The sequence below is a fragment of the Primulina eburnea genome, chromosome 2, assembly GCF_022965805.1.
Source record: "Primulina eburnea isolate SZY01 chromosome 2, ASM2296580v1, whole genome shotgun sequence".
Lineage (NCBI taxonomy): Eukaryota > Viridiplantae > Streptophyta > Magnoliopsida > Lamiales > Gesneriaceae > Primulina > Primulina eburnea.
The window spans coordinates 7,739,825-7,764,251 of NC_133102.1; the positions used below are offsets into that span (position 1 = coordinate 7,739,825).

Below are 24,427 nucleotides of genomic sequence, written 5' to 3' on the forward strand. Positions count from 1 at the left end.
ATCTTTTGTTAAAAACCACAACTCATTCACTCTAATGTTCTTGTTTTATCTTCAAACTGCATGAATGAGCTACTTTATTAGTTTTATTTCGCTTTCAATCTTCTAGTATAAGTGTTAAAAGTTTCATTGTCTTCAAGATCGATTATATCACGCTTCTTCGTTGTGCTGCTTCCTTGAAAGTGAAACAAAATCTTCCACCAACAGTGAGAAAATCAAAGTAGGACTTAGGGCCTCGAACATGAAGAAGTAATAAACGCAGATAATACCTCTCACTTTCTGTCGGATTTGCCGAGTTAACACGTCTGATAACCTGTCTTTGTTTCCTTGGTTTCCAAGTTCTAGTTGGTTGATCCCAAACAAAATGCTCAGGGAATTCAGAATATAAGAACTTTGTTGCTTCCACAATGTACGAACAAGTCTTAAAAAATTTAGTCAACATAAATTTGGAGACACATTTGGATGCCAACACATTGCCCAAGTTTTGATAATTTGAGAAGGTGATCATGTGCTTGTCCGGTAAATGTAGAGGCAAATTGATAACTGCAGAAGAGATTTCATTCAGATCAAATTAAAAAATGCGCCACACTGCTTCTGGAGCAGACACCAAGCGAGCATCCTGAAAAATGCTCATATTTCATCTACCAATGAGTTAGAACTATGTGGTGATAAATGAACATTTATTTTATCATGGCCTTTGTAAATATATTTGTATAAATATTTTACAGCCGTTAGCCCATAACAAATTTCAATATTGATATGACAATCTTAACGATAGAGTAGATAAGGATTATAAAGAACAACCCATTGAGAATTCAATGTAAAATTCCGAACCTCAACAGAGCGACCATCGTTCCTCCTCCTGTACATAGGGTAACCATCAGATCGTTGAACATGATGTTCTAAAAAAGGGCGAGGATAATGATTTTTGCATTTTCCATTAATCATACATGGGAATTTTAAATTTAACGTGCCATAAGTTCCATGCATCATATGCTGTGATACCAAACCAAACAATCGAGGAAAAACATCTTTATCTGGAAGCTCATCAACAACGTAAGAGTCGAACCTTTCAAGAAAGTTAATCTTATAATTAGATTGCGGGATAATAAGCATATGAAAATGAGGTAGACCTCGTTTCTGATACTCGGTAACATAATCATAAGCAGCAACATGGCCAGATATAGACTTTTTAAGAATCCGGTCCTTAAGATCAAGTAATTTTGCACGAAACACTCGAGAGACCAAATCTAGACGATCATGAGCAAGCTGACCTTCAAATAAATTTTCTCGAATCTCTTTCCAATCCGGATTGCAAGTCATCGTATTAAACAAGTCAGGTTTTCCAAATTTGTGAACAAATGCAATTGCATCAAGATATCGACGTCGCATATCTCTTGGACCTCCTATGAAAGATGCTGGTAGAACAACACGTTGCCCGACCTCACTCCTACACGATTCACCATTGGTCACACTGTCGACCACACCCTGGTACAATTCCGACCTTATCTCACTTTGGTGCTTCTCTGTAGTAATCTAATTTCGTTGTTTCTAGTTTAATGTACATATAGACAACAAATTGCTACAATAATCGACCACCATACAAGATTACCGAAGTGTTGCTGCCACGAATTTGCAACCTATAACAATTGTAGTCCCTACAAGAAACCATCTTATCATTTTTTCCACGAACTGCAGGAAACGAATAAAATACACACAAATTAGTTGCAGGACAAATATATAAATATCTGCAGCCGACCATTCTCTTGTTTGTTTGGGGGAAACATTTAAGAAATAATTACTATTAAAAGTTGATGTTTAAAGTTACGACAAAATTAAGTATGAGTTAAAAGATTCAAAACGCACCACGACTTTCACCAGCAACAATACGATCGAAGGAATCAAAATCTGCAAGTGGCAGCACACTCCCATGCACGTCAACATGGGCAGAACCATTTTAACCATCAGAATATTCTGCTGCCACCCATTGTCCCCATACGGGGAAAAAAATAGATATTGCAAGGGATCACAACAACCATAATAATATTGTATTTGATGGGTATGACCATCACGACCATGAGCAACTATGTCCCTGTCATGTGGAATGTTAGCATCATCATTGCCTTCGACCCAAATAGCCGCAACTTGATCAGCGGATGAGTTGTTATAACATCTCTGGTCAACCGGAACATTTATGTAAATATGCAATCTTAAGTTTCTGATTGTAGAATATTGATTTATCCTCTTTAGAAGTTGTGTATAAGGGTTTACTTTCATTATGTCCATCAACAAAACCACGAGTTCTCTGTCAACATGAGTGTCCGGATAACGAACATCTTATTTTCCAACTCATTATTGTTGTCCCAAAAATAAAGTTGGAAATACCTTGGACCATCCGAATTAGATATAAGTGGTGGCAATGAATGGAAAATCTGGCCAGACGCACGAAATGTGTATACCCCACGTTGAAGAGAAGCAAATTCCCTGTCAAGCCTAACCCCAAATGAAGTGAAAGAGAAAATAATGTTGTACAATCGTACTTTACGGCGTAATAAAATAGCCAAGGGGGACGATGGGTCCTTGAATTATTCCAGCAAGTCAATCGGAGTAATAGGAGATGCCAATCTAATCTTACCACATGCGCAACAAAAAGATGAAGCTTCACAAGAGAATCTATGTGAACCACAAAATTGACATGAAGGCACCATTGGCAAGACACTGATACGAACAATATCTCCTTCTTTGTCTGAATTTTAAAAAGAAATGCAATCGGGAAAAAAACCCACTTATTTCAAATAGGAAAAAATTAACATAAGAAAACCAAGTAAAAAAATACAAGTAAAATAAAGGCACGATGAAAACAACAAGATAATACTTACAAATACGAGAACACGCCAAAGGAACGGATACAATACGTGATGTATGATGGAATTATATCATTGAACGACAACATCACGTACGATAAAAAATATAAATAGATCAAAGGGGGAAAACAATCCAATCGATGCAAATAATCATGGTGAAAACAACAGAGCATCTAACCGTTGGAAGTAGATAAACCAGAACCATTAACACGCCGAGATTGACTAGCGCCGCTGCCAAATTAAAATGATTACATGAAACTCTTTAAGAGAACACACATGGCCGAGAGGGAAAATAACGTTAGAAGAACACATAGAAAATACAGGAACTCAGAAGATGCAAAGGGGTAGCAACAAAGCAAGCATGTGAGAAATGAAGAGTGCGAACCACATACCTTGAGACAAATCCCGAGGTGGCAGCCAGCCGTCTACCCCGCGCCATGAAAAGTAGAAGAAGTAAAACCAAAAGAACAGAGAGAAATTGAGGATCACGACGACATAAACAAATTGCAGGCGATAGAGAGCGGTGAGTTCACCGCAAGGTGGATGAATTAACACATAAACAGTAAATGACCATGGTGAAGCAGTAATGGGAAAGGAAAAAACATAGGAAGGAAATAAATGGGCCCATATGTCAATCAAATGATAGTAAGCATACGGTGGGGAAAACAAAATTGAAAGTGACATATATGTATGTTAGATGTTAGACTAAAAAATATTCTTACAAATAATCTTTATCATATTTCAATATCTATTTAATATATGATTTTATTATTTCATATTTAAAAATCAATTTGTTAAAAAAATTACTAAGAAATATAAATAAATAATTTTTTGGGCATAAAATTTAGAAAAGAAATAAGAATGTGTGTTAATGTCTAAATACATTTAAGATGGACAATGAATTACAAAAAAACCCTTAAAAAACTTATTAATTTAATTTGCTAACTTAAATGAACAAGGAAATGTAAATAAATAAATTTTTTGGCATAAAATTTAGGAAAGAAAGAGGAATGTGTATTAATGTCCAAATCTATTTAAGATGAACAATGAAATACAAAAAAAACCTTTAAAATAACCTATTAATTTAATTTGCTAACTTAAATTAACAATGATATATTAGAAAATTCACAATTAGAAGTCATATATTTATATGAATGTTAGATTAGATTTGAGTGGCACAATTATTATCAATTATAACTTTTGATAAACGATGAGCGGACAATGATATATAATAAAACAAATTATTCAAAATCATTTATTCTACTTAGGAAATACATTTTTTTAGTACTCTTTTTTTTTAAATGATTTTTTGAGCAATAGAATATTTCTATGATCTCGATTTTTTCTTCGTCTTTACCGCATATGGATTTGGAAGCGAGGGTTGGGAGAGGAGAAGAAAGATACGGTCAATCGATTTGGAGTGAGGGCTGAGATAGGAGAAGAAATAATTAATAGAATAGGTAGTCTATAAATTTAGGGTGAGAGTTTTATTTGTAATTTAATAATTAATTAATAATTACATGTAAGTCTATATGTAACCCATTATGTACACATAGCATTTTCCAAACAATTATCTCACACTACCTCACCTTCTCCCTCGGACTCCACGGCGTAATTTAGTGGCATGCAGACAATCCAGCTAACGTAAGCACCCAATTTACCCCCCTATAAAAGCCTCACACTCTTCGTTTGCCATTGCACCTAACTGTTCTCGTATTTGTCTTCCTCACCCCATCAATAAATTTTTACTGTTTGACCCCAAAACTTGCATATATAGATAGATTCAGTGTGTGTCTATATATACATATATACATATATACACACACACACACACTGTATAACGATATCGCATTCAAGAAGAGAGGCAGCGGAGATGGTGTCTACCCGGCGAAGTGGATCTCTGCCGTCGAATAACAAGAGATCATCTTCGGGGTCCGATGATAACAACAAGCCTTCTTCTCCGAAACGTCAGAAGGCACTTTTCTGTTACTTTCTCTTTCTGATTTTTTATGTTTGAGCTGGACAAGATTAGCTGTTATTTTGTTATTGCTCGATTATTCCGATTTTGAATGATTTTTGGCTTTTTGGAGTAGGGTGAGGGCAGCAGCAAAAAAAATAATAGTATAAATGATGATAATTGGAAGGTAGCAGAGTTGGAGCCGGCCGGGAATCCTAGGGAAATAAGCTCCACTGATCCGGCCGAACGCCAGGCGGCCACCGTTCCAGCTGTGTCCGTCTCGGTTTCCACTCATGTGGTTGCTGAAGGCTAGTATATGTGAATTAATTGTTTAAGTTTTGGGGAAAGAAACTTTCTGATTTTGTTGCATGTATGTAGAAATGTAGAATGTTGAAATTTGGGGAATTTTCTGTGATTTTTCGAAATTCAGGGGCTGTGGCAGCTGTAGCGGATAAGCCGAGGAGCTCGTTCACTTCGTGGAAGCAACATCTAGGTTTCGAAACAACCACGCCTTGGTGCCGCCTTCTCACCCAATCCTCTCTGGTGACTTTTTTCCCTTTGAACTGTATTCTTTTTAAATTGCTTGGTTTGAACTGGAGTTCTTGGACTGCATTTTTTGAATTTTATAAAGTGGTTAGACCTCTCACGTAATCCCTCGGATGATTTCTGTCTTTTCTTTTTTCAGTCTTTATTATTTTTAATCTCTTATGAGTGGAGTTCTTGGTGTACGTTAGTTGAAGTTTGTCCCTTGGACAAAGCTGAAGATACTATTTTTATCATCTGATAACTATGAACTATTTAGGGATTTCAAATTAAAGGGAATGATTGAATAACAGCAATGTGTCTGTTTGCAGAACCCAACCGTTTCCGTGTACACAACCAATTTCTTAGTTGGCTCAAGCAAACAGGCGAATCTATTGATCCGTGATCAAACCATCAGTGCAATCTTGTGTTCAATAAGACTCACCCAGGTAATGCTTATAAACAAAACTCAAAAAATGGAATGATTTTTCGTCTTTAAATTATTTTCTTTTGTTTCTGTTTCTCTAAATGATGATGATACCTGCATTGTTAAAATAGATGGCCCAACTTGCGATTCTTCACTTGCAAAATATTCTGAGGCATTTGGTATCTTCAATTTTCTTTTTTGCTTATTTTTTTTTTTCGTGGAAAATGATCAGCGTGATGATAAACCTGTTGCGGTACTTGAGAGTCGAGGAAGCAAAGCATGTGTGCAAGTGAATGGTAAAACAATCAAGAAAAATTCTAGTTGTGATCTCAATTCAGGGGATGAAGTGGTTTTCGGCTTTCTTGGGACCCATGCATATGTATCCTCGGTGTATTTTTTAACAATGATTATTTGATTTTCTTTTCTAATTCACATTATTTCACGTGGAGTCCTCAATGTGTATCCATATAGATTTTCCAGCGGCTACCTTATGAACACATAATCAAGAGGCCCCCACCAGATGTTCAGGCTAATGTAGGAAAGCTGATTCATGTTGAAAGACGAGCAGGAGATGCATCTGCTGTGGCTGGTGCTTCAATTTTGGCATCCCTTTCTAACCCGCGGCAAGATTTATCACGGCTTAAGCCTACATCTCAGGCCGGTGGTAAAAATTACAGAGTGAGTGAACTACCTTCCTCCCCCACTGTCAATGAGGATGAGCTTGATGGCCAAGAAGTTAACTCAGCTACAAACTTAGGAAGTGAAGCAGCTGTTGATGTTGGGGCTGCCAACAAGTTTGATGACAGTATAGAACCTGGCTTAGAGGCAAGAAGCAATAGTGGCCAAGCTGAACATTTTCTTCCTCTATGAAATTTCATGTTATTAGATTTATCATGACTTAGGATTAGACAAAACTTTTGTGTGACAGGATGAAAGAGACTGGGTTAGGGATCCGATTCTGGCATCAGTATCTGGCATGTGCACACGAACTTCAGCATTTAGAGAAAGCATAATTGCTTCGATTCTACATGGGAGACAGCTAGAAGTTTCATTTGATAATTTCCCTTACTATTTGTGGTAGTGCTATGCAACTTTAATTCGAAATTTTTGAGGATTTGAAACTGGAGTCTATATTCACCCCATCATCTTCTATTGATTATCTGGCATAGACTTTATAGTGAGCATAAAAAACGCATGTTATCACAGAATTATTATTACTCACATATTTATTAACTTGCAGTGAGAATACAAAAAATGTTCTAGTTGCGGCTTCATATATACACCTGAAGCACAAGGATCAAGTTAAATTTACATCCGAGCTTCCTACTCTGAATCCGAGAATTTTGCTTTCTGGTCCTGCAGGTCTCCAATTAGTTTCACATTAGTATTTGTTAACCAGTAGGCCAATCTTCTTTATGTTGTTTCAAAAGATTTAATTTAAAGCATGCAATATATTTTTACTTGTATTTTCAGGGTCTGATATCTACCAAGAAATGTTGGCAAAGGCGCTAGCTCATTTTTTTGGGGCTAAATTGCTTATCTTTGACAGCCATTCATTTTTGGGAGTAAGTTATTGACCATTTCAATTTCATGGTTTAGACGTGTTTCTGTTTTGATTTATTGTGTTTTCTGTTTTGGTAAATAAAATTGGCATCTGGTACTTGTTTATGCTTATACTTTAAACCGAAAAAAGAAAATAGAAAAAAAGAAGAGAAAAACCTATACTTGTAATGGTGTTCTAATAACTGCATCTTTTAGTTTTTTTCTTGCACAGTATTTGATTAAGAAAGTGTCTCTCCAAGTTATCTTTGGCCCTTATTTAATGTTTCAAACAAAATATGAAACCCACAAATTTTATAGAACAGTTTTTCAAGGAATGCATGTGAAAATAAGCTATTTGAAGTAGGATGAACGTCATTTTTTAGGTTATGAAGCTGTTTATTGGTCTTTTGATTTTTATTATTGAAGTATTGAACCATATTTTTAAATATCTAATAAATAGGCTAAAATATAATAAATAGATGAAGTGTCATATATGGATTATCCATTTGTTTTAGGTTTCTTCCAAGGATGCTGAGACTCTGAAAGAGGGAGTCAATGCAGAAAAAGTGTGCAATACGAGCAACGAAGTTTCTAGATCTACAGTGTTTGGTAAGGACATTGGACTTACATCTGGTGAAGCATACATCGCTAATTCACTGAGTTCTCCACTTGGCTCTGACTCGTTGAAAATGGAAACTGATGCCATACCCAATTCAGTGAATGCTGCTAAGAACTCCACCGTCAAATTAGGTGAGCAGCATTGTAATTAGTGTGGTTTAATTGTTTGTCTGCTCGCGGTCTAGTTTTGGAACAACCCTTGTCATAGTTTCTTTGATCCCTTGTGTCTGATTGTTGCAAATTGATTTAGGCGACAGAGTTAAATTCATTGGTGTACCGACTGGTGGAGTATATTCAAGTTCTACTAGGTAATAACAATATCCCATGCCTTGCTTTCTTTACAGTCCTTGTGTCATAGAAACAATTTGGTATTTATTACTAGATTTGGCTTATTGGCTTCTGGTAGAATGAGATTTCCTCTGGTGGTAACTGGTCGTGAATCACAGAGCTCTCATAATATTAAATGGGGAATACAAATGGGCTCTTCATTGGGTGTTTGATTTGAAAATTTCATTATTTTCTGTCATTGAGAACAATAATTATGAAGTGATTGTACAATTAGACCATATATATCTGGGTAAACCCAATATGTTCATTAGGTCTCACTCAGTATCACTTGTTTTTAATATAAGATCTAGAATGTAGCATGCAATTTTAAATGTTACGGTCCTGTATACATGTCTTCTCTAACTTAGATTTCATCATGGTTTGCATTTTTCTACGCCTTATTACCAAAAAGTTCGAATCGTTCTGATGTGTATGTGTTGTTATGAAATAACACCTTTTCATCTCGACTTTTAGGGGACCAACTCCTGGAATGCGAGGGAAGGTTCTCTTGTCTTTTGAAGATAACCCTCTGTCAAAAATTGGTGTAAGATTTGACAGACTCGTTGCAGATGGGGTTGATTTTGGAGGTCTTTGTGATAATGGTCATGGATTCTTCTGCCATGGTGATTCCGGCTTGATAAAATCTCTACTTTATTAGCTAAAGATAAAATCTCTACTTTATTTCTTTTAGCTTTGTGCTATATGAAATTCAGAGTTTGCATTATTCCTCACACATGCAATATTCTTTTTTTCCATATAGCCAATGAACTTCGCTTGGATACCTCTGGCATTGAGGATATGGACAAGTTATTTATTAACACTATGTTTGAGGTGTGATTGCCTTTCTGTTTAAAATCACCAGGTTTACATTGAAACGGTTACTTAATATCACCCAATTTTATTCTTCCCATTCGCCAGACTGTATTTGAAGAGAGCAGGGATTCCCCTTTCATTTTGTTTATGAAAGATGCGGAGAAGTCCATGGCAGGAAGTTCAGAATCATATGCTATTTTTAAGAACAAGCTTGAGAAGCTCCCCGATAATGTTGTAGTTATTGGAACACACATTCAACCTGACAATTCTAAGGAAAAGGTAGAAATCTTGACATATCCATCCGTATACATTCTTTACATATTCTGCTTCATTGATTATTCTGATCAAGCTGCATGGGTTGACATATATAGATTATTGACATTCAGTATAAGTCAAAATCTCAATACATATACTTTGGGATTCATTGTAAATCCAGTTTTCTCTTTTGCAGTCTCACCCTGGCGGTTTGCTTTTCACGAAGTTAGGCAGCCACCAGACTGCGTTGCTTGACTTGACTTTCCCTGTAAGAATCTATTTAAATTACTGTCTAGATTGTCTTTGTATTATTATGTTGTTTAGGAGGATACAATTTGTTTCATCTTTAGCCATGAAGCATGTATTTGTGCCTCAGAAAGTTAGGGCTTTGCTAGTCTGTCTTATTTTACAACCTTTCTAGCATTTTCAAGCTGTCTTACATTTATATGAGCTTTATGCTTACCTTGAAACTCTTCTATCTCAATGAAGTTATGTGTCCATCATCCTTATTTGTAACAAACATTCTTATATATCTTCAAGCTAGATTATGAATAATGTAAGATATAGAAATTGTGTTTTTTTCCCTTTAATTCAAACCTCTTACATACCGGGCAATAAATGATGCTAGCGAATTCTTGAATTATGTGTGCATGTATATGTATGTATTTATGCATGCACATGAGGGTGCACAACATTGTTATGAACGCCAGGCTCACCTGTTGTGCCTGGGTTATGACCCAGGCGCACGACATTAAACAAGCGCGCGCCTGAGGTGCACCCCGGCCCAAGCACGCCTCTGCAGAAAGTGGTGTGATTTTTTTTTTGATAAGAAACTAGATATTATTAATACTTAAAGTTTTACAAAGCAAGCGGATGAGTAATCCGCACTATTTCAAATAACACAACTTAAAAGGTACTATCCTAGTAACTTCATGCCCATACAAATTTCCAATCCCTAATTAAATCAGAAATAGACAAATGTTGAAAGTCTTTAATATTTATTGTCCAACTCGCGACTCTGAACTTTATCTTCTCCCAGATTTTCTCAGTCGTCTCTGAGTCCTCTTGAAAAATTCTTTTGTTTCTCTCCAACCATATAGACCAAAGCGTACAATGTATGACAATGGGCTGGAAGCTCATTAATTTTCTGTTTGGAACTCCTCCCGGCTCCATGAGTATCATATCTGCTGCCTTCATCGGAAGTATCCACTGAAAACCCAACTCTATGAAGACTTTTATCCAGATATCTCTTGCCAAAGACCAGTGCACGAACAAGTGATCCTGATTCTCTTCTTGATTCTAAATGCACCACTGCGGACATAACATACATAGGGGCCACCTTCTTTGAATGGAATCACAAGTGGGGAGTTTCCCCAGAGCCACAATCCACGCGAAAATCTGAACTTTGTGAGGGATCGGTACTTTCCAGATTCTTTCAAATTACGGAAAATAAGGAACAGATGAAAAAGAAAAGAAAAAATTGTAAAATGATCGAACAGAGAACAGTCCTGAATGGTCTCCCAACCAGACTCTAAAATCCCCCACACCCCTCTAATCTAACCGATTCTAGAACCCCTAAAAGATTAGTGAACTCACCCACTTCAACCTCATATAACTCTCTTCTAAAACGAATGTTCCAATGAAAGATATGCTTCAGTCCATTAGAATGCGAAACCAAAAAGCTGTTTACTGGTTTTTTTGGGGTTGAGCAAATCCTAGAAAGTGAAGGAAAACGCTCTGTAAAGGACTCCTCCCCTCCCAAACATCTTCCCAAAATCGAATGACATTACCCTCTCTTAACACCGCCCCAACCAAAAGAAGAAAAACCGGGAAAGACCGAGAGATAAATTTCCACGGGCTTCTAAATGTTGTGTTTCTTGCCAACCCTGCATCCCATCCATTTTCCTGGGTACCATAAATGCTTGTTATCACTTTTTTCCACAACGTATCTCTTTCCACCGACCCTCTCCACCACCATTTCCCCAACAAAGCTCTATTTCTTAAACCAATATTCCCCAAACCCCAATCCACCTCTGTCCTTCGGTTTAGTAACCTGTTTCCAGCCACCGACATGACAATGTTTGTCCCCGTCTTTCCCATCCCACAAAAAATCCCTCATCAACTTTCCATCAACTTTTCCACCCGTCTTGGCACTCTAAATACAGACATGTAATAAGATGGCAAAGCGCTCAACACTGACTGTATCAAAACCAACCTTCCACCTCTTGAAAGGAAGGCTTTTTTCCATGAAGCTAGTTTTCTTGCCGTTTTTTATAAGACCGGTTCCCAAAAGTTTATCTTCGTAGGATCACCACCCAATGGAACCCCTAGGTACTTTATTGGCAAAATATCTTTTTTATATCCAATTACTTGTGCCAAAGCTGCCACATCATCATCTGGATAATTAATTCCCAAGAGAAGACTTTTTTCCAAGTTTATTTTCAATCCCGATTGAAGCCCGAAGCAGTTAAGTATATCTACTAATGCAAGTACATGCCTCTTGGACTGAACCAAAAACAGAGTATAATCCGCAAACTGAATATGCGAGATCTCCAATTTCCTTCTCCCTATTTCGAGTCCTTTTACTTCATTTAATCCCTTGGCCTTATCTACCAATCGACCCAACACATCAACAACTAAATTAAATAGGAAAAAGGATAGTCGATCCCCCTGTCGAAGTCCTCGCTCCCCCTCGAATTTCCCCTCGGCTTTCCATTAATGAAAATCGTAAAAGACACATCAAATTTGGATAAGAGTTCTGCGAGAGCTTCGATTCGATTGGACATTTCCAAGAAAAGCTCGGGACTTACTTATCATGGAGACGACTTTAGCAGACGGAAAAAGGAACAACAGATTCTGGTACCTGACGGTGCACGCCAACTTTTGGTCTCTGCGGTTAGAGAGGAACAGTAGAGTGTTCGCGGATTCGGAAGAATCTTTGAAAGAAGTATGGGCAAAGATCAGATTCAGGGTCGCGACGTGGACAACGATGCTACCGGAGTTCAAACATTTATTTATTACGGATGTTGTTAGGGATTGGAACTTTGTTTGCAGTTAAATTAAGACTGCAGATTTATTTATTTTGATATTTGTATTATAGCTTTTAGGATTACTATACTTTGTAATCCAACTCGTTTAATTTAATAAAATTCTGTTTCGTATCAAAAAAAAGAAAAAGACACACTCGAAACACAACCCATAATCCACCTCCTCCATCTTCTCCCAAACCCTTTCATATCCAAGACATAATCCAGAAATCGTCAATCAACATTGTCATATGCTTTTTCCAAATCAACTTTGAGGATCCAGCCTTTTTTATGTTTCCTTCGATAGTCTTCCACCACCTCATTCGCAATTAGGCAACAATCCAGAATCTGTCTCCCCTTAATAAAAGCACATTGGGTCTCCTTGACACTTTTATCCAAGACTTTCCTTGGTCTATTAGTCAACACTTTTGCCAGTATCTTGTACAAACTAGTCGTCAGATTAAAAACAAAAGCCCTGTTTAATGTTTTAAAAAGCCCTACAATCTGCATGTGCGTTCTTTTCCTCGGTCGTCTGTGAAATTCTTTCTGTGTATTTAATTTAAATCGTATAAAATATTTAATATATGTTGAATTTTAAAATTTGTGTCAAATGCGCTTTACTTCGATAAAGCGTGCGCTTCACCTTGCGCCTCGAGCCTCAGGCCCCAAAACACCCAAATAACTACTGCACAAATACAATTAGCTAGAGTATCAACTCCTTCTCGAAGGAACTATAACTACTCCTTTTTAAACAACTAATGCCAACAAAGAGAATTACGACAAGAAAATGAGCATTCTCGATGTTGAGAAGTCTCTAATCTATTGTCCTATAACAAAATTGATAATGCAGAAGTGACAAATTGGATTAGAGCCCATTGTTATGGGATTTTGAAAGCTTTACAGCAGCAGTTTGAGTATTTAAACCGGTGCACCTTGACTTGAACTTTGAGCTACCTATTGAGTCAGGCTGACCACCTCCTCTAAAAATGGAACCTATAGACTACCATGAAAGGAAGCAATAATAAATTGTGTAATTTAAAGTCCTACAATAATTACTCAATATTAACTTTTCGTCTCGGGATTACCTTATATGAATTATTCTTTGTTATGAAAAGTACTCCGGCTCATGATTTTTTCTTTGTTGGTTCTCATTTTATAGCTGGTATATCCTAGTTTCTTTTGTTTAGCTGGCAAACATTGTTCCACATAAAGATTATTTCTTGTGTTATGGGATAGCGTACCAGCTCTCAGAATTCTCAATTCATCACATGTTTTAGTGCCCTCATATGATGCGGACTTGATTATCCCAGGATAGTTTTGGGAGGCTGAATGATAGAGCTAAGGATGTTACCAAGTCAACTAAGCTTTTGTCCAAACTATTTCCTAATAAAGTAACAATTCACTTGCCTCAGGTTTGTTGCTGGAATTCCTTTTTCATAATTGTTTTGGCAAACTAAATTGCATAGTGATGCTGATCAACATCTCAGGATGAAGATCATCTGGTTAGTTGGAAGCGTCAATTAGATCAAGATTCTGAAACCCTGAAAGTGAAAGCAAATTTGCATAATTTACAAACTGTGAGTTTTCTTTTCATCATGAAAGCGACCCACGTAATTTTCATTTATCTATGATTGTTATAGGCTTGCAAATATTTTGATTACACTTGGCACTAGAACTAATAATGAGGCAGATCTCCTTTTGATGAACATATGTAGTTTCTTCTTTATATATCACCATTCATACTCTTTCGATGTTTATAATAGAAATTATTCAAATTATAGTAACCTGCCTTCATTAAATTGAGTATCTAACATGAACGCACAAAGAGGCAGAGTACATTAACACCTGCACTTTTACGGTGAATGACCGGCGATTACAAGATTTAAGAATTAAGATTAGCACTGTTTCCACACAAAAAATAGTTGAAAAAAAATTGTGAATTGGTCTCTGCTTACTCTCTGGCATTTGTGTTTGTTGTTTTTAACTTCATTCCCGTGCAGTTTCTTTGGAGATAAGAGGGAAAGATGGGATGTGTGTGTTCATTCATATAATTAAAATGTGAAGAAGGATATTTTAGTGAATGTTGGTTATTATCAGTGATGACAGTACGTCATGCAAGTTTCACTAAAGTGTTGGGCTTTGCATACTGATAAGGCTTGATTATTTAAGAATCATTCTCTTATCATTCCTACTGAAACCAGCTTTACAGTACGAGGCAGCCATTTCATTTGACTTTTGCTTTGTTTTTTAATATACAGGTCCTAAACCGTAATGGTTTGGGGTGTGATGGATTAGAAACTTTAAGCATCAAAGATCAATCACTTACAAATGAGAGTATGTGTTTCTTTTGCACATCTTTGTCAGATATTAGCTTTGTTTTACTTTATGACTTCCATGTGAAATGATATAAAACTTGTGAACATGAGAAGATGACATAGTTTTTGTAATGCTTTGAAGGTGCGGAAAAGGTTGTTGGATGGGCTTTAAGCCATCACTTGATGACGAACCCTAAAGCTGAAGCAGATGCTAGACTTGTTTTATCTACAGAGAGGTAATCGAAAGAAGCCACTTTCTATTTTGCAAAATATCAATTAATACTCAGAACTAAACTAATAAGACACTCTTGTTGCAGCATTCAATATGGCATTGGAATTTTACAGTCCATAATGAATGAAGCCAAGAATCTAAAGAAGTCCCTCAAGGTGATACTTCGTTGCTTGACACCACACTCATTTGTGGTTGATTAGTGAATATACGTATCTTCAATTTGAATTTTCCCAGGATGTTGTCACTGAAAATGAATTCGAGAAGAGGCTTCTAGCAGATGTAATCCCACCTAGTGATATTGGAGTGACATTTGATGATATAGGAGCACTGGAAAATGTGAAAGACACGTTGAAGGAGTTGGTGATGCTTCCTTTACAGAGGCCAGAACTTTTCTGCAAGGGTCAACTCACCAAGGTGACATTTTATTCCTTTTAATGGGCTTGTTCCCTTGATGCGAGAAAGATATTTTGGGCGAAGGAACTAGTGTGTACTTCCACAATATTTACTATTTTCAGTAACCGTTTCCGTTGAGTTTGTTTTCGTTTTTCTTGAATTATTATATCACCTTTCCTATGTATCTTGTAACTTCTCCTTGTTCTAAATACATGAGACCCATTTTTGTGGTTAGTGGGACTATTTTCTGTGCCGATCATGGTACTATTTTCCTTTCCATTTTGTTCAGAATTTTTTTTTGTTTAGAATATATATCTCCTTTTGTTCAGAATTTTCCTTGGTAAGGATGAAAGATTGTAATTTTGCTTGTTTTGTCTATCTCCTCATAAAAACGATTTCTTTAAACTAGGTTCTCACAATTGCTCATAATCCTGTACCCGTTTAAATTAAGATGAGATGTCTTTCAATCTACCAATGTGCATTCAAGTTCACTCTCTGAGATTTAGTCTTTTTTGGCAGTACCCGACTGGTTGGATATTTAAGTATAATTGTGGCTAGCTTGCACTCTTTCTGTTAAGAACCTCCAAATCTATTCTTTCATGCAGCCTTGCAAGGGTATACTTTTATTTGGGCCCCCTGGAACAGGTAAAACCATGCTTGCTAAAGCTGTGGCCACTGAAGCTGGTGCTAACTTCATTAACATTTCAATGTCCAGCATAACGTCAAAGGTTATTCTATAAAAGGCTCAACTTCACTTTTATAATATTTTGCTGATGCATAATGTTCTCATGTTGCACCACTGTTCTTTGTATTTGCAGTGGTTTGGTGAGGGTGAGAAATATGTCAAGGCTGTCTTCTCACTGGCCAGCAAAATCGCGCCAAGTGTTATATTTGTTGATGAAGTATGCCATTTTACTCTACATTATGTTGTGTTTCTCCTTGCTACCTTCTACATTATGCGCTTGGGGTGCAGTCAAGCCAATTAGAGCTTAATCACCCAAAAAATTTGTTATTCTTGTTAAGAATTATGGTCCCAGTTTTAATTACCGAAAGCGATAAAAAAACGAAAAATGAACACAAGAAATACAAGATTTATAGTGGTTCAGTGTCGATGTGAAAGCTATGTCCACTTGTCACCGCTGCACATTGCCACTAAATGAAACCAAGAAAAAATGTTCTTGTCACTCTGTCTTTCTATGTGTATGTGAATTATAACACAATGACATCTACCAACAAATATAAATATTATTAAGGATACATTAATGTGTAAAATATATAAAAGACGCTTAAATAAATAATTTGGCTCCACACATGTATTAAAAATCTCCCACTTGGAGACTAATCCACATCATCAACCGTTTCCACCTGCAGCGGCTCATTCCTCGGTAGAGAAGTCCAATTAAATGTGCACCTAACTCCAATTTTTCAACTGTCACAGTCTTCTTCAACATATCAGTTGGGTTACGACTTACTTCAATCTTCTCAAGAGCTTGAATTCCATCATGCACGCTGATTTTATGAGCTGATATGGAACCTGTACATGCTTTGGCCTAACATGATAAATAGGATTCTTTGCAAATGAATTGCACAAATACTGTCACAATATAACAAACTCCTTTCATATCTCTGACCCAGCTCTTCCAAAAAAGACAACCAGATCATTATTTACTAGCCTCTGTTACTGCAACATACTATGGCTCAGTTGTGGAAAGTGTAACTATCTTTTGCAATTTCGAAACCCAACTAATTGCAGAACCACCCTGAGAGTAGAAAAATCCATTAGTACTCTTTTTACATAGCCATGTTGGTATCAACATATCCATGCAAGCCACTCCGATTTTCTTAAGCATAAAGCGGAATCTTCAGCACCGCTCAAATATCTGAGAATTAATTCCAACGCCTCCCAATACTGTTTCTTGGATTACTCATAAATCGGCTTACAACTTCCACCGCATGTGTTATGTCTGGTCTAGTACATATCATCGAATGCATGAGACAACCAATAACATAAGCATATGGTATCTTCTTCGTGTAGGCTCACTCCTCACACGAAGGTGACTTATCCTTGGGTAGACGAAAGTGATCAGCTAAAGGTGTGTTCACTGGCTTTGCTCTATCCGTGTAAAATCCGCGAATCACTTTCTTCACATATTCTTCCTCTCGGGGATTTGTTTTGCATAATCAAATAGTTCATTGCAACTCTTTGGACATTTCCTTTTTCAACTTATCGATCTCTAGCAGACTAGCTCCGACAATCAACATGTCATCAACATATATAGTAGTAAATTATATGAGAGCTATCAAACCTTTTTATGTAACAACAGTGATCTACATGATATCTCAAAAAAACCATTATTGTTCATAAGATGGTCAAACCTTTTATACCACTGTCACGACACTTATTTCAAATCGTACGAACTCTTTTGAAGTTTGCATTGCCGTGTTGTTAATTGGACTCAGGTGTGCAAACCGAAAGATAGGGGAGGTTTAGGATTGGGGAGTATACGCCTGAGGAATACGGCTCTGTTAGGGAAATGGTGGTGGTGATGCGCGGTAGAAAAAGATTCTCTGTGGAAAAGAGTTTTGGGAAGCATATATGGATTTCATGATAATGGTTGGGATATAAAGGTGGCAAGGAACTCGACTTTCAGAAGCCCTTGGAAGTCTATTTCTCGGTCTCATTCATCTTGTCAACACTTGATTGGTACGGTTCTTAAGGGAGGAAATCTCATTCGGTTTTGGGAGGATAGGTGGGTGGGTGTGTTGTCTTTCCAAGAGTGTTTTCGTCACATTTTTCTTCTCTCTTCGTCCATTAACAAACCAATTAACCACTTCTATTCGGTTTTTGTTAGTCAAGGTAATTCAGTCATTCAGTGGGATGTGAGGTTCAGAAGAGGGTTGAATAACATCGAGTTGGGAGAATACACATCTCTTCTAGGGGTATTAGAGTCATCATCTTTGAGTGTGGTTACGGTGGACACCAGGGTTTGGTTAGGGGAGCCCTCTGGTGTTTTTTCTGTCAGTTCTCTTTACTGTTCATTATTTCCGAGTACTACTACCTTTTTCCTTTACTTCACTAATATCTGGAAAGTACCAATCCCACAAAAAGTTGAGGTTTTTTCTTGGATAATGGCATTGGGAAAATTGCAAACTTATGACAATTTGCAGAAAAGACATCCGGGCCATGTTTTATGTCCACAGTGGTGCATCTTGTGCAAGGAAAATGAGGAGAATCAAGATTATCTCTTGAGACATTGTTCTTTTACGAAACTTATTTGGATCAAGGTTATGCAACATTTGGGATTCGAGTGGATTTTTCCAGCAACTTCGAAAGACATGTTTGTTATGGAGCACGGATTTCTCAATGGAAAGGGCCTTAGGAATTTCTGGTGCATCATTGTTCATTGTATCTTTTGGTTGACATGGATGGAGCGCAATAACATAATTTTCAACAACATGGAAGACTCGTGGGAGGAATTATGGGAGAAGATCAGATTCAGAGTAGCGAGATGGACGAATACCATACCAATGTTTCAGCATCTTCTTTTATTTGACTTAGTTAGGGATTGGTGTTTTATTCGCTTTTGAAGAGTTTGTAGTCTTTACTTCATGTGGTGGATTGTGGATCGCTCATCCACTGGCTTTGTAAACTAAATTATTATTAATATAATAAAATGATAGTTTCCGATAAAAAAAAAGAATAGTTCTGATTGTGGTTAGTTTAATCATCGTAGAGAAAATCTCGGTGTAATCGACTTTTTCTTTCTGCTGAAAACCTTTCACCGCCAATTTTGCTTTATACGCTTGCTACCGTCATGCTTTTCTTTTATTCGGTAACCCATTTATTATGCAATGCTTTCTTCCCATGTTCTAACTCTTCTAACTGTCATGTTTGATTAGACATAAAAAATCCATCTGATCACGCATGACTAACTCCCGCTTGATTGATTCATCAACCTCCATTCCTTCCTCATAACTTTCCGGTTCAGCTCTATCAGTCAACAAATATAATTGAGGGACGAAGAGAATCTCAGTGGTGGCCTAGAAATTTTAGATGATGTCCACGATTCCGGCATATGAGTAGTGGTCTGTCAGGAGTCGGGAGTATATTTTCTTCATTAATTGGAGCATCTCGTTGCCATCCATTCACTCGAAAATCTTTCAACTGAACTAACTCAAGATTGTTTACTTCAGAATTTGCATTTTCTGTATGTTTACCAAGTGTGTCTTTGTACAACACCTACTCATTGAAAATTACATTTTGGCCATCTAGAAATGATAGTCTAACTTAGTATCACCATAGCCAATAAAGAAACATTTATTAGACTTTGGATCCAGTTTACTTCTAGCAGAAACATAACATGAACATAAAAGAGAACCAAACAATTTCAGAAAAGAATACACCTTTTTATCGCTCCAAACCTCCTCTTGTATGCTGTAATTTAGAGGCACAGATGCACCCCTATTAATCAAATAAGTTGTGGTAATTGCATCATCCCATAATGACTTAGACAATCCTGCATGAATCCGCGTTCTCTTTGCACGCTCATTCATGATCTTATTTATCCTTTCAGCCACAACGTTTTGTTGAGGATTTCCAGGAATAGTTTTCATCATCTTTATCTCATTCTCAGCACAATACTGCTTAAATCCATGAGCTATGCATTCACTTCCATTAGACACTTCACTTTTAAATTTGTCTCATTGTGTACCCTGATTTTTCACTTTTTAAAAGTATCAAACACATCTGATTTTTTTTTTCGGAAAATAAACTTATACTCATAGTTGTCAAAGGTGAGCGCCTCTCGCCTTGAGGCGAGAGGCGCCACCAGGCGCGGGCGTTGCTACTTGGGCAATCCCAGGCACAACAATTTACAAAGGCGAGCTCAGGCGCGCGCCTGGGCTCGCCTTGGAAGGGCTCTCGGGCGCGCTTTAGGCGCGCCTGAGATTGTGTTTTTTTTTTAAATTCAGTAACAGAGAAGTTGCATTTCTCTGTTTTTTTTAATATTAACTTAAAATGTAAAAGGCCCAACCCAACCCCAAACCCTAGCAGCCCAGTTAACAAATTAAGTAACAGAAAATGCAACTTCTCAGTTTTTTTTAATATTAACTTAAAATCTAAAAGGCCCAACACAACCCCAAACCCTAGCAGCCCAGTTAACAAATTAAATGACAGAAGGCGACGAGCTGTGCAGACTGCAACAGAATTACATAAGCCAACAACGTGACATCGTGCTACTTATTATTATGAACTTAATAATTATTTGTTGTTTTGTGTGACATTGTGACTTAATTATTTCATATTTTAATATTAATATATTATTCTAAGATAAATGTATTTTTTAAAAAAATAAAAAATGTGCGCCTTGCTTCGGTAAGGCGCGCGCCTCGCCTCGCGCCTTGCGCCTCAGGCTCCAGAGCCCTTGTGAGCCTCGGTGCGCCTTGCGCCCTTGACAACTATGCTTATACTTTCCTGTACAATCATCAATGAATGTCACATAATATTTAGATCATCCAAACACATGTGAAGTCCCCCAAACACCAGTATCCATCAACTCCAATTTCATTCTCTCAGATCTTTCCCGGATTTAGAGAAATCGACTTTTTTCTACTTTTTTCAGTTAATGGTATTTTCCCACTCGATACAAGCATCTTCATCCCTTTTTCACTCATATGTCTGAGTTTGCAATGCCACAAATCTGTCTTGACACATCCGTAAGCAACAACAATCATATCTCTGCAACTGGAAGTCGTCATATAAAGAGTTTCAGTTTTTTTGCTATGTGCAACAACCATAGATCCTTTTGTAATCTTCCACGTACCGCCACAAAACATGATATTATGCCCTTCATCATAAAGTTGTCTCACCGAAATTAATTTCGCATCAAATTCGGACATAGCCCACTTGACATCTTCAAACGAATCTCCCATTCCCACAATATCCAGAGGTTCTCCATATCATCCAAATATACTTTTCCATAATTTCCAGTAATATAATTTTCGATAATTTTATGTTGAGTAGTGTGAAAAGACGCACCTGAATCCAAAATCCATGAATCAACAGGACTGTCAACAGACAAAAATAGTTCATCATGAATCTCATCCGTTTCCACGTTTGCAGCGTTGCCCTTGCCTTTGTCCTTCTTTGGTGTCGTACAATTCTTTTTTTATTTTGGCTTTATCCCTCACGGTTCTACAATCTCAGATTTCTGCCAGATTTGGAGTTACTTTTACCTTTCATTGATTGTGATCTGCCTCTATTTCGACTAGGATTTATGTCATTCAGCCTCAGCCTTCAATATTGAAGGCAAAACTTGATGTTGCAGCTTAACCAGAATCAATTATGCGAACCTTATCTGCAAGAATATTATCTGTGACATCATTGAGTTTCAGTTTTTCACTGCCAACAGAATTACTAACCGCAACCCGCAATTGTTCTCAATTGTTTGGTTGAGACGCCAAATGTATCAAGGCTAGAACTTCATAATCAAAATTCATATCAACGGACAATTGTGTTAAACTCGTTTAGATGTGATGCCATAGAAGCCCCCTTCAGTCGTCATCTAATTAAAAAGCTTTTTCATGAGAAATACTTTATTATTTGCATAAGGCTTCTCGTACATATCTGAAATAACCTTAATCAGACCCGAAGTCGATTTCTCCGTTGCAACGTTATGAGCCACGTTCTTCGACGGTGTCGATCGAATAACACCCAACACCTGTCTATCAAGGAAATTTCGTTCATCGTTTGACAACATTTTTGGTTTCTTCCGTGCAAGCGGTTGATGCAGTTTTTTACCATACAGATCTACTTCGATTTGCATCCTCCAGAAGCAAAACCATTACCATCAAATTTTCCAATCCCATATGTCAAACCTTATTCGCTAGCATTGCTTTCAAATTCAACTTAACGTGCTCTGATACCAGTTGTTAGGAACTATGGTCCAGTTTTAATTGCCGAAAGCGACAAAGAAGACGAAAGATTAATATAAGAACACACAAGATTTAGAGTGGTACACTATCGATATGAGCTATGTCCACTTGTCACCGCTATAAATTTCCACTATAATGAAACTAAGAAAAAAATAGAATTTTTTTACAAAAACACGTCTCTCAGATATATTTTCTTGTCACTCTATGTATTTCTTTGTGTATGTGAATATCTACCTTCTTTTGTAGGTAGATAGCATGCTGGGGCGAAGGGAAAACCCTGGAGAACACGAAGCAATGCGTAAAATGAAAAATGAGTTCATGGTGAATTGGGATGGGCTGCGAACAAAAGACACAGAGCGTGTTTTGGTACTTGCTGCAACAAACCGGCCTTTTGACCTAGATGAAGCTGTAATAAGGCGGCTGCCACGTAGGTAAAAACAAGACCAAAAATGTCTTCGAGAAGTTTGATCTTGAACACAAAATGTTTGATGATTGCACTTATATTGTGTTGTCTATAGATTGATGGTCAACTTACCAGATGCTGCTAATAGAGGAAAAATCCTAAGAGTGATACTAGCTAAAGAGGACTTGTCTGCTGACATGGATTTGGATTCAGTAGCAAGTATGACAGATGGTTATTCTGGAAGTGATCTGAAGGTTGGGTCTTAAGGCTTGAATTGTGAATTATTTGTAGGTGCAGAGCTCTACTCAAGTTAACCTCTGTGTTTTGTTTCAGAATTTGTGTGTCACAGCTGCACATCGCCCAATTAGAGAGATTTTGGAAAAAGAGAAAAAGGTAACTTCTCCTTAATTTATATCACGTAGATCGGAAAATTAAACTGAGTGGCATCTATTTTCCGTTTCCGGTTTTTACAGTTGCAAGTGTGCCGCACAAATCATCACTTGTCGGGGCTGTCATTCTTGTAAATGGCCATCCCGAGCTTTTAAGCATGTTTCCTTTATTATATCATCTGATTGAATTATTTGTGGGAAAATCAAGGTAAATTTAGTATCCATTCTGGATTTTAATCATCTTATTCTTGATATATTGAATATCCTGGTGGCTTTGTTTCTTCCTTTACCATTCCTATATTGGAGAAAATGTTTGTCAAAGAGATGTTATCAAGTAGGTTTTCTGAAGAGATTACCTTTTTTTTTCTTTTTTGGAAATTCTATCCTCATCTAACTGTTATGGTAAATATCAGGAGCAAGCCGCTGCTCTTGCTGAAGGGAGGATTCCACCAGCTTTAAGTGGGAGTGCTGATATTCGCCCCCTAAATATAGATGACTTCAGATTTGCTCACGGAAGGGTGAGAAAAAATCACACGAAATCTGTTACTTTCTATCACCTACTTGTCCCTTGTTCTAAATTTATCTATTTTTCATTCGACCTAGGTCTGTGCAAGTGTTTCGTCGGAGTCGATAAACATGACAGAGCTTCATCAGTGGAACGAACTTTATGGTGAAGGAGGCTCGAGACGGAAGAAATCCCTCAGCTACTTCATGTAAAGGTTTGCATATGGACAATTTGTTCTTCCCTTCTCATTGCCCGTCTTCTCCACCCATCCCAGATCCAACTTCTCCATTGGATATGCATGAGAAAATTCACAGCTTTGTACAATGAAGTATAGTTTTCTATCGTACGCTCGTGTTCTAATTTATGAGATGATGTAAGGTTAGAATAGCCTCCCGAAGTGAAAATTGTGGCTACTCTGGCTTTGTTTTGTACCCCATCTCCCTCTTCTGTCAAATAGAAAATGTCAGGCAGGATTCAGTTTTAAGTTATTGCGACAGCGCAAGAATTAGTCGGATCTTGTGCATATATATTTATTGTCACCCTTTCGTTGTTTTAATTGTTGCTAACTTATACTAATAAGAAAACGTAGTCTCTTTCATTTCCTCCTGTCAGCTGGAGTTGTAGTTTTGAGTTCATTTCTCTAGCTGGTGTGTGCCACATTAGTTGTCCTGCCAGTGGAGTACTGCATTACCTGAATTTATGTATATTTTAAAAATGCAAGGTATTGTTACCTTTATATGTCTGTGATATTCGGTTCTACATTTGGCATGGACCTTGATTTCAACTGTCCTCGTGGGGATGCTTCAGTGTTGGCCAAAATCAAAACCTTACATTCGAGTAGCACAGTATAAAATTTTGAGCTGGACTGCTGGGATGCTTCAGTGTTGGCCAAAGTTAAAAATAAGGTGT

The 24,427-nt window shown here is 37.2% G+C and overlaps 2 protein-coding genes and 1 long non-coding RNA gene across 4 annotated transcripts; 1 reads left to right on the forward strand and 2 right to left on the reverse strand.

The window, feature by feature from the left end:
- Nucleotides 1-765: 765 nt before the first annotated feature.
- On the reverse strand, nt 766-2,274 carry LOC140824062 (uncharacterized). The gene is made up of 3 exons (XM_073185664.1): nt 2,064-2,274; nt 1,610-1,689; nt 766-1,533 (listed from the first exon to the last, which is right to left on the reverse strand). Exons 1-3 carry the CDS (start codon nt 2,272-2,274, stop codon nt 766-768), a joined length of 1,059 nt encoding a protein of 352 aa, XP_073041765.1.
- A 64-nt stretch (nt 2,275-2,338) lies between these two features.
- LOC140824558 (uncharacterized) lies at nt 2,339-3,475 on the reverse strand. Its single transcript, XR_012116377.1, has 3 exons — nt 3,254-3,475; nt 3,040-3,092; nt 2,339-2,743 (listed from the first exon to the last, which is right to left on the reverse strand). It is a non-coding gene; the product is annotated as an uncharacterized lncRNA (long non-coding RNA).
- A 1,104-nt stretch (nt 3,476-4,579) lies between these two features.
- Nucleotides 4,580-24,119, forward strand: LOC140822886 (uncharacterized). Of its 2 annotated transcripts, none has more exons than XR_012116057.1 (28): nt 4,580-4,836; nt 4,955-5,126; nt 5,249-5,361; nt 5,673-5,789; nt 6,000-6,146; nt 6,239-6,592; nt 6,696-6,844; nt 7,008-7,129; nt 7,241-7,332; nt 7,825-8,059; nt 8,178-8,235; nt 8,729-8,877; nt 9,015-9,085; nt 9,173-9,346; nt 9,519-9,590; nt 13,659-13,760; nt 13,836-13,925; nt 14,607-14,682; nt 14,806-14,899; nt 14,981-15,050; nt 15,130-15,309; nt 15,894-16,016; nt 16,107-16,190; nt 22,468-22,652; nt 22,740-22,878; nt 22,958-23,017; nt 23,098-23,221; nt 23,427-23,504. XR_012116057.1 is itself a non-coding variant. In XM_073183835.1 (28 exons), exons 1-28 carry the CDS (start codon nt 4,735-4,737, stop codon nt 23,728-23,730), a joined length of 3,549 nt encoding a protein of 1,182 aa, XP_073039936.1. In that variant the 5' UTR covers nt 4,581-4,734; the 3' UTR covers nt 23,731-24,119. The 2 variants fall into 2 exon arrangements, 1 of the variants encoding a protein (XP_073039936.1); XM_073183835.1 differs by lacking the exon at nt 23,098-23,221 and adding an exon at nt 23,617-24,119 and having other exon boundaries at nt 4,581-4,836; nt 23,427-23,531.
- The last annotated feature ends 308 nt before the right edge of the window (nt 24,120-24,427 follow it).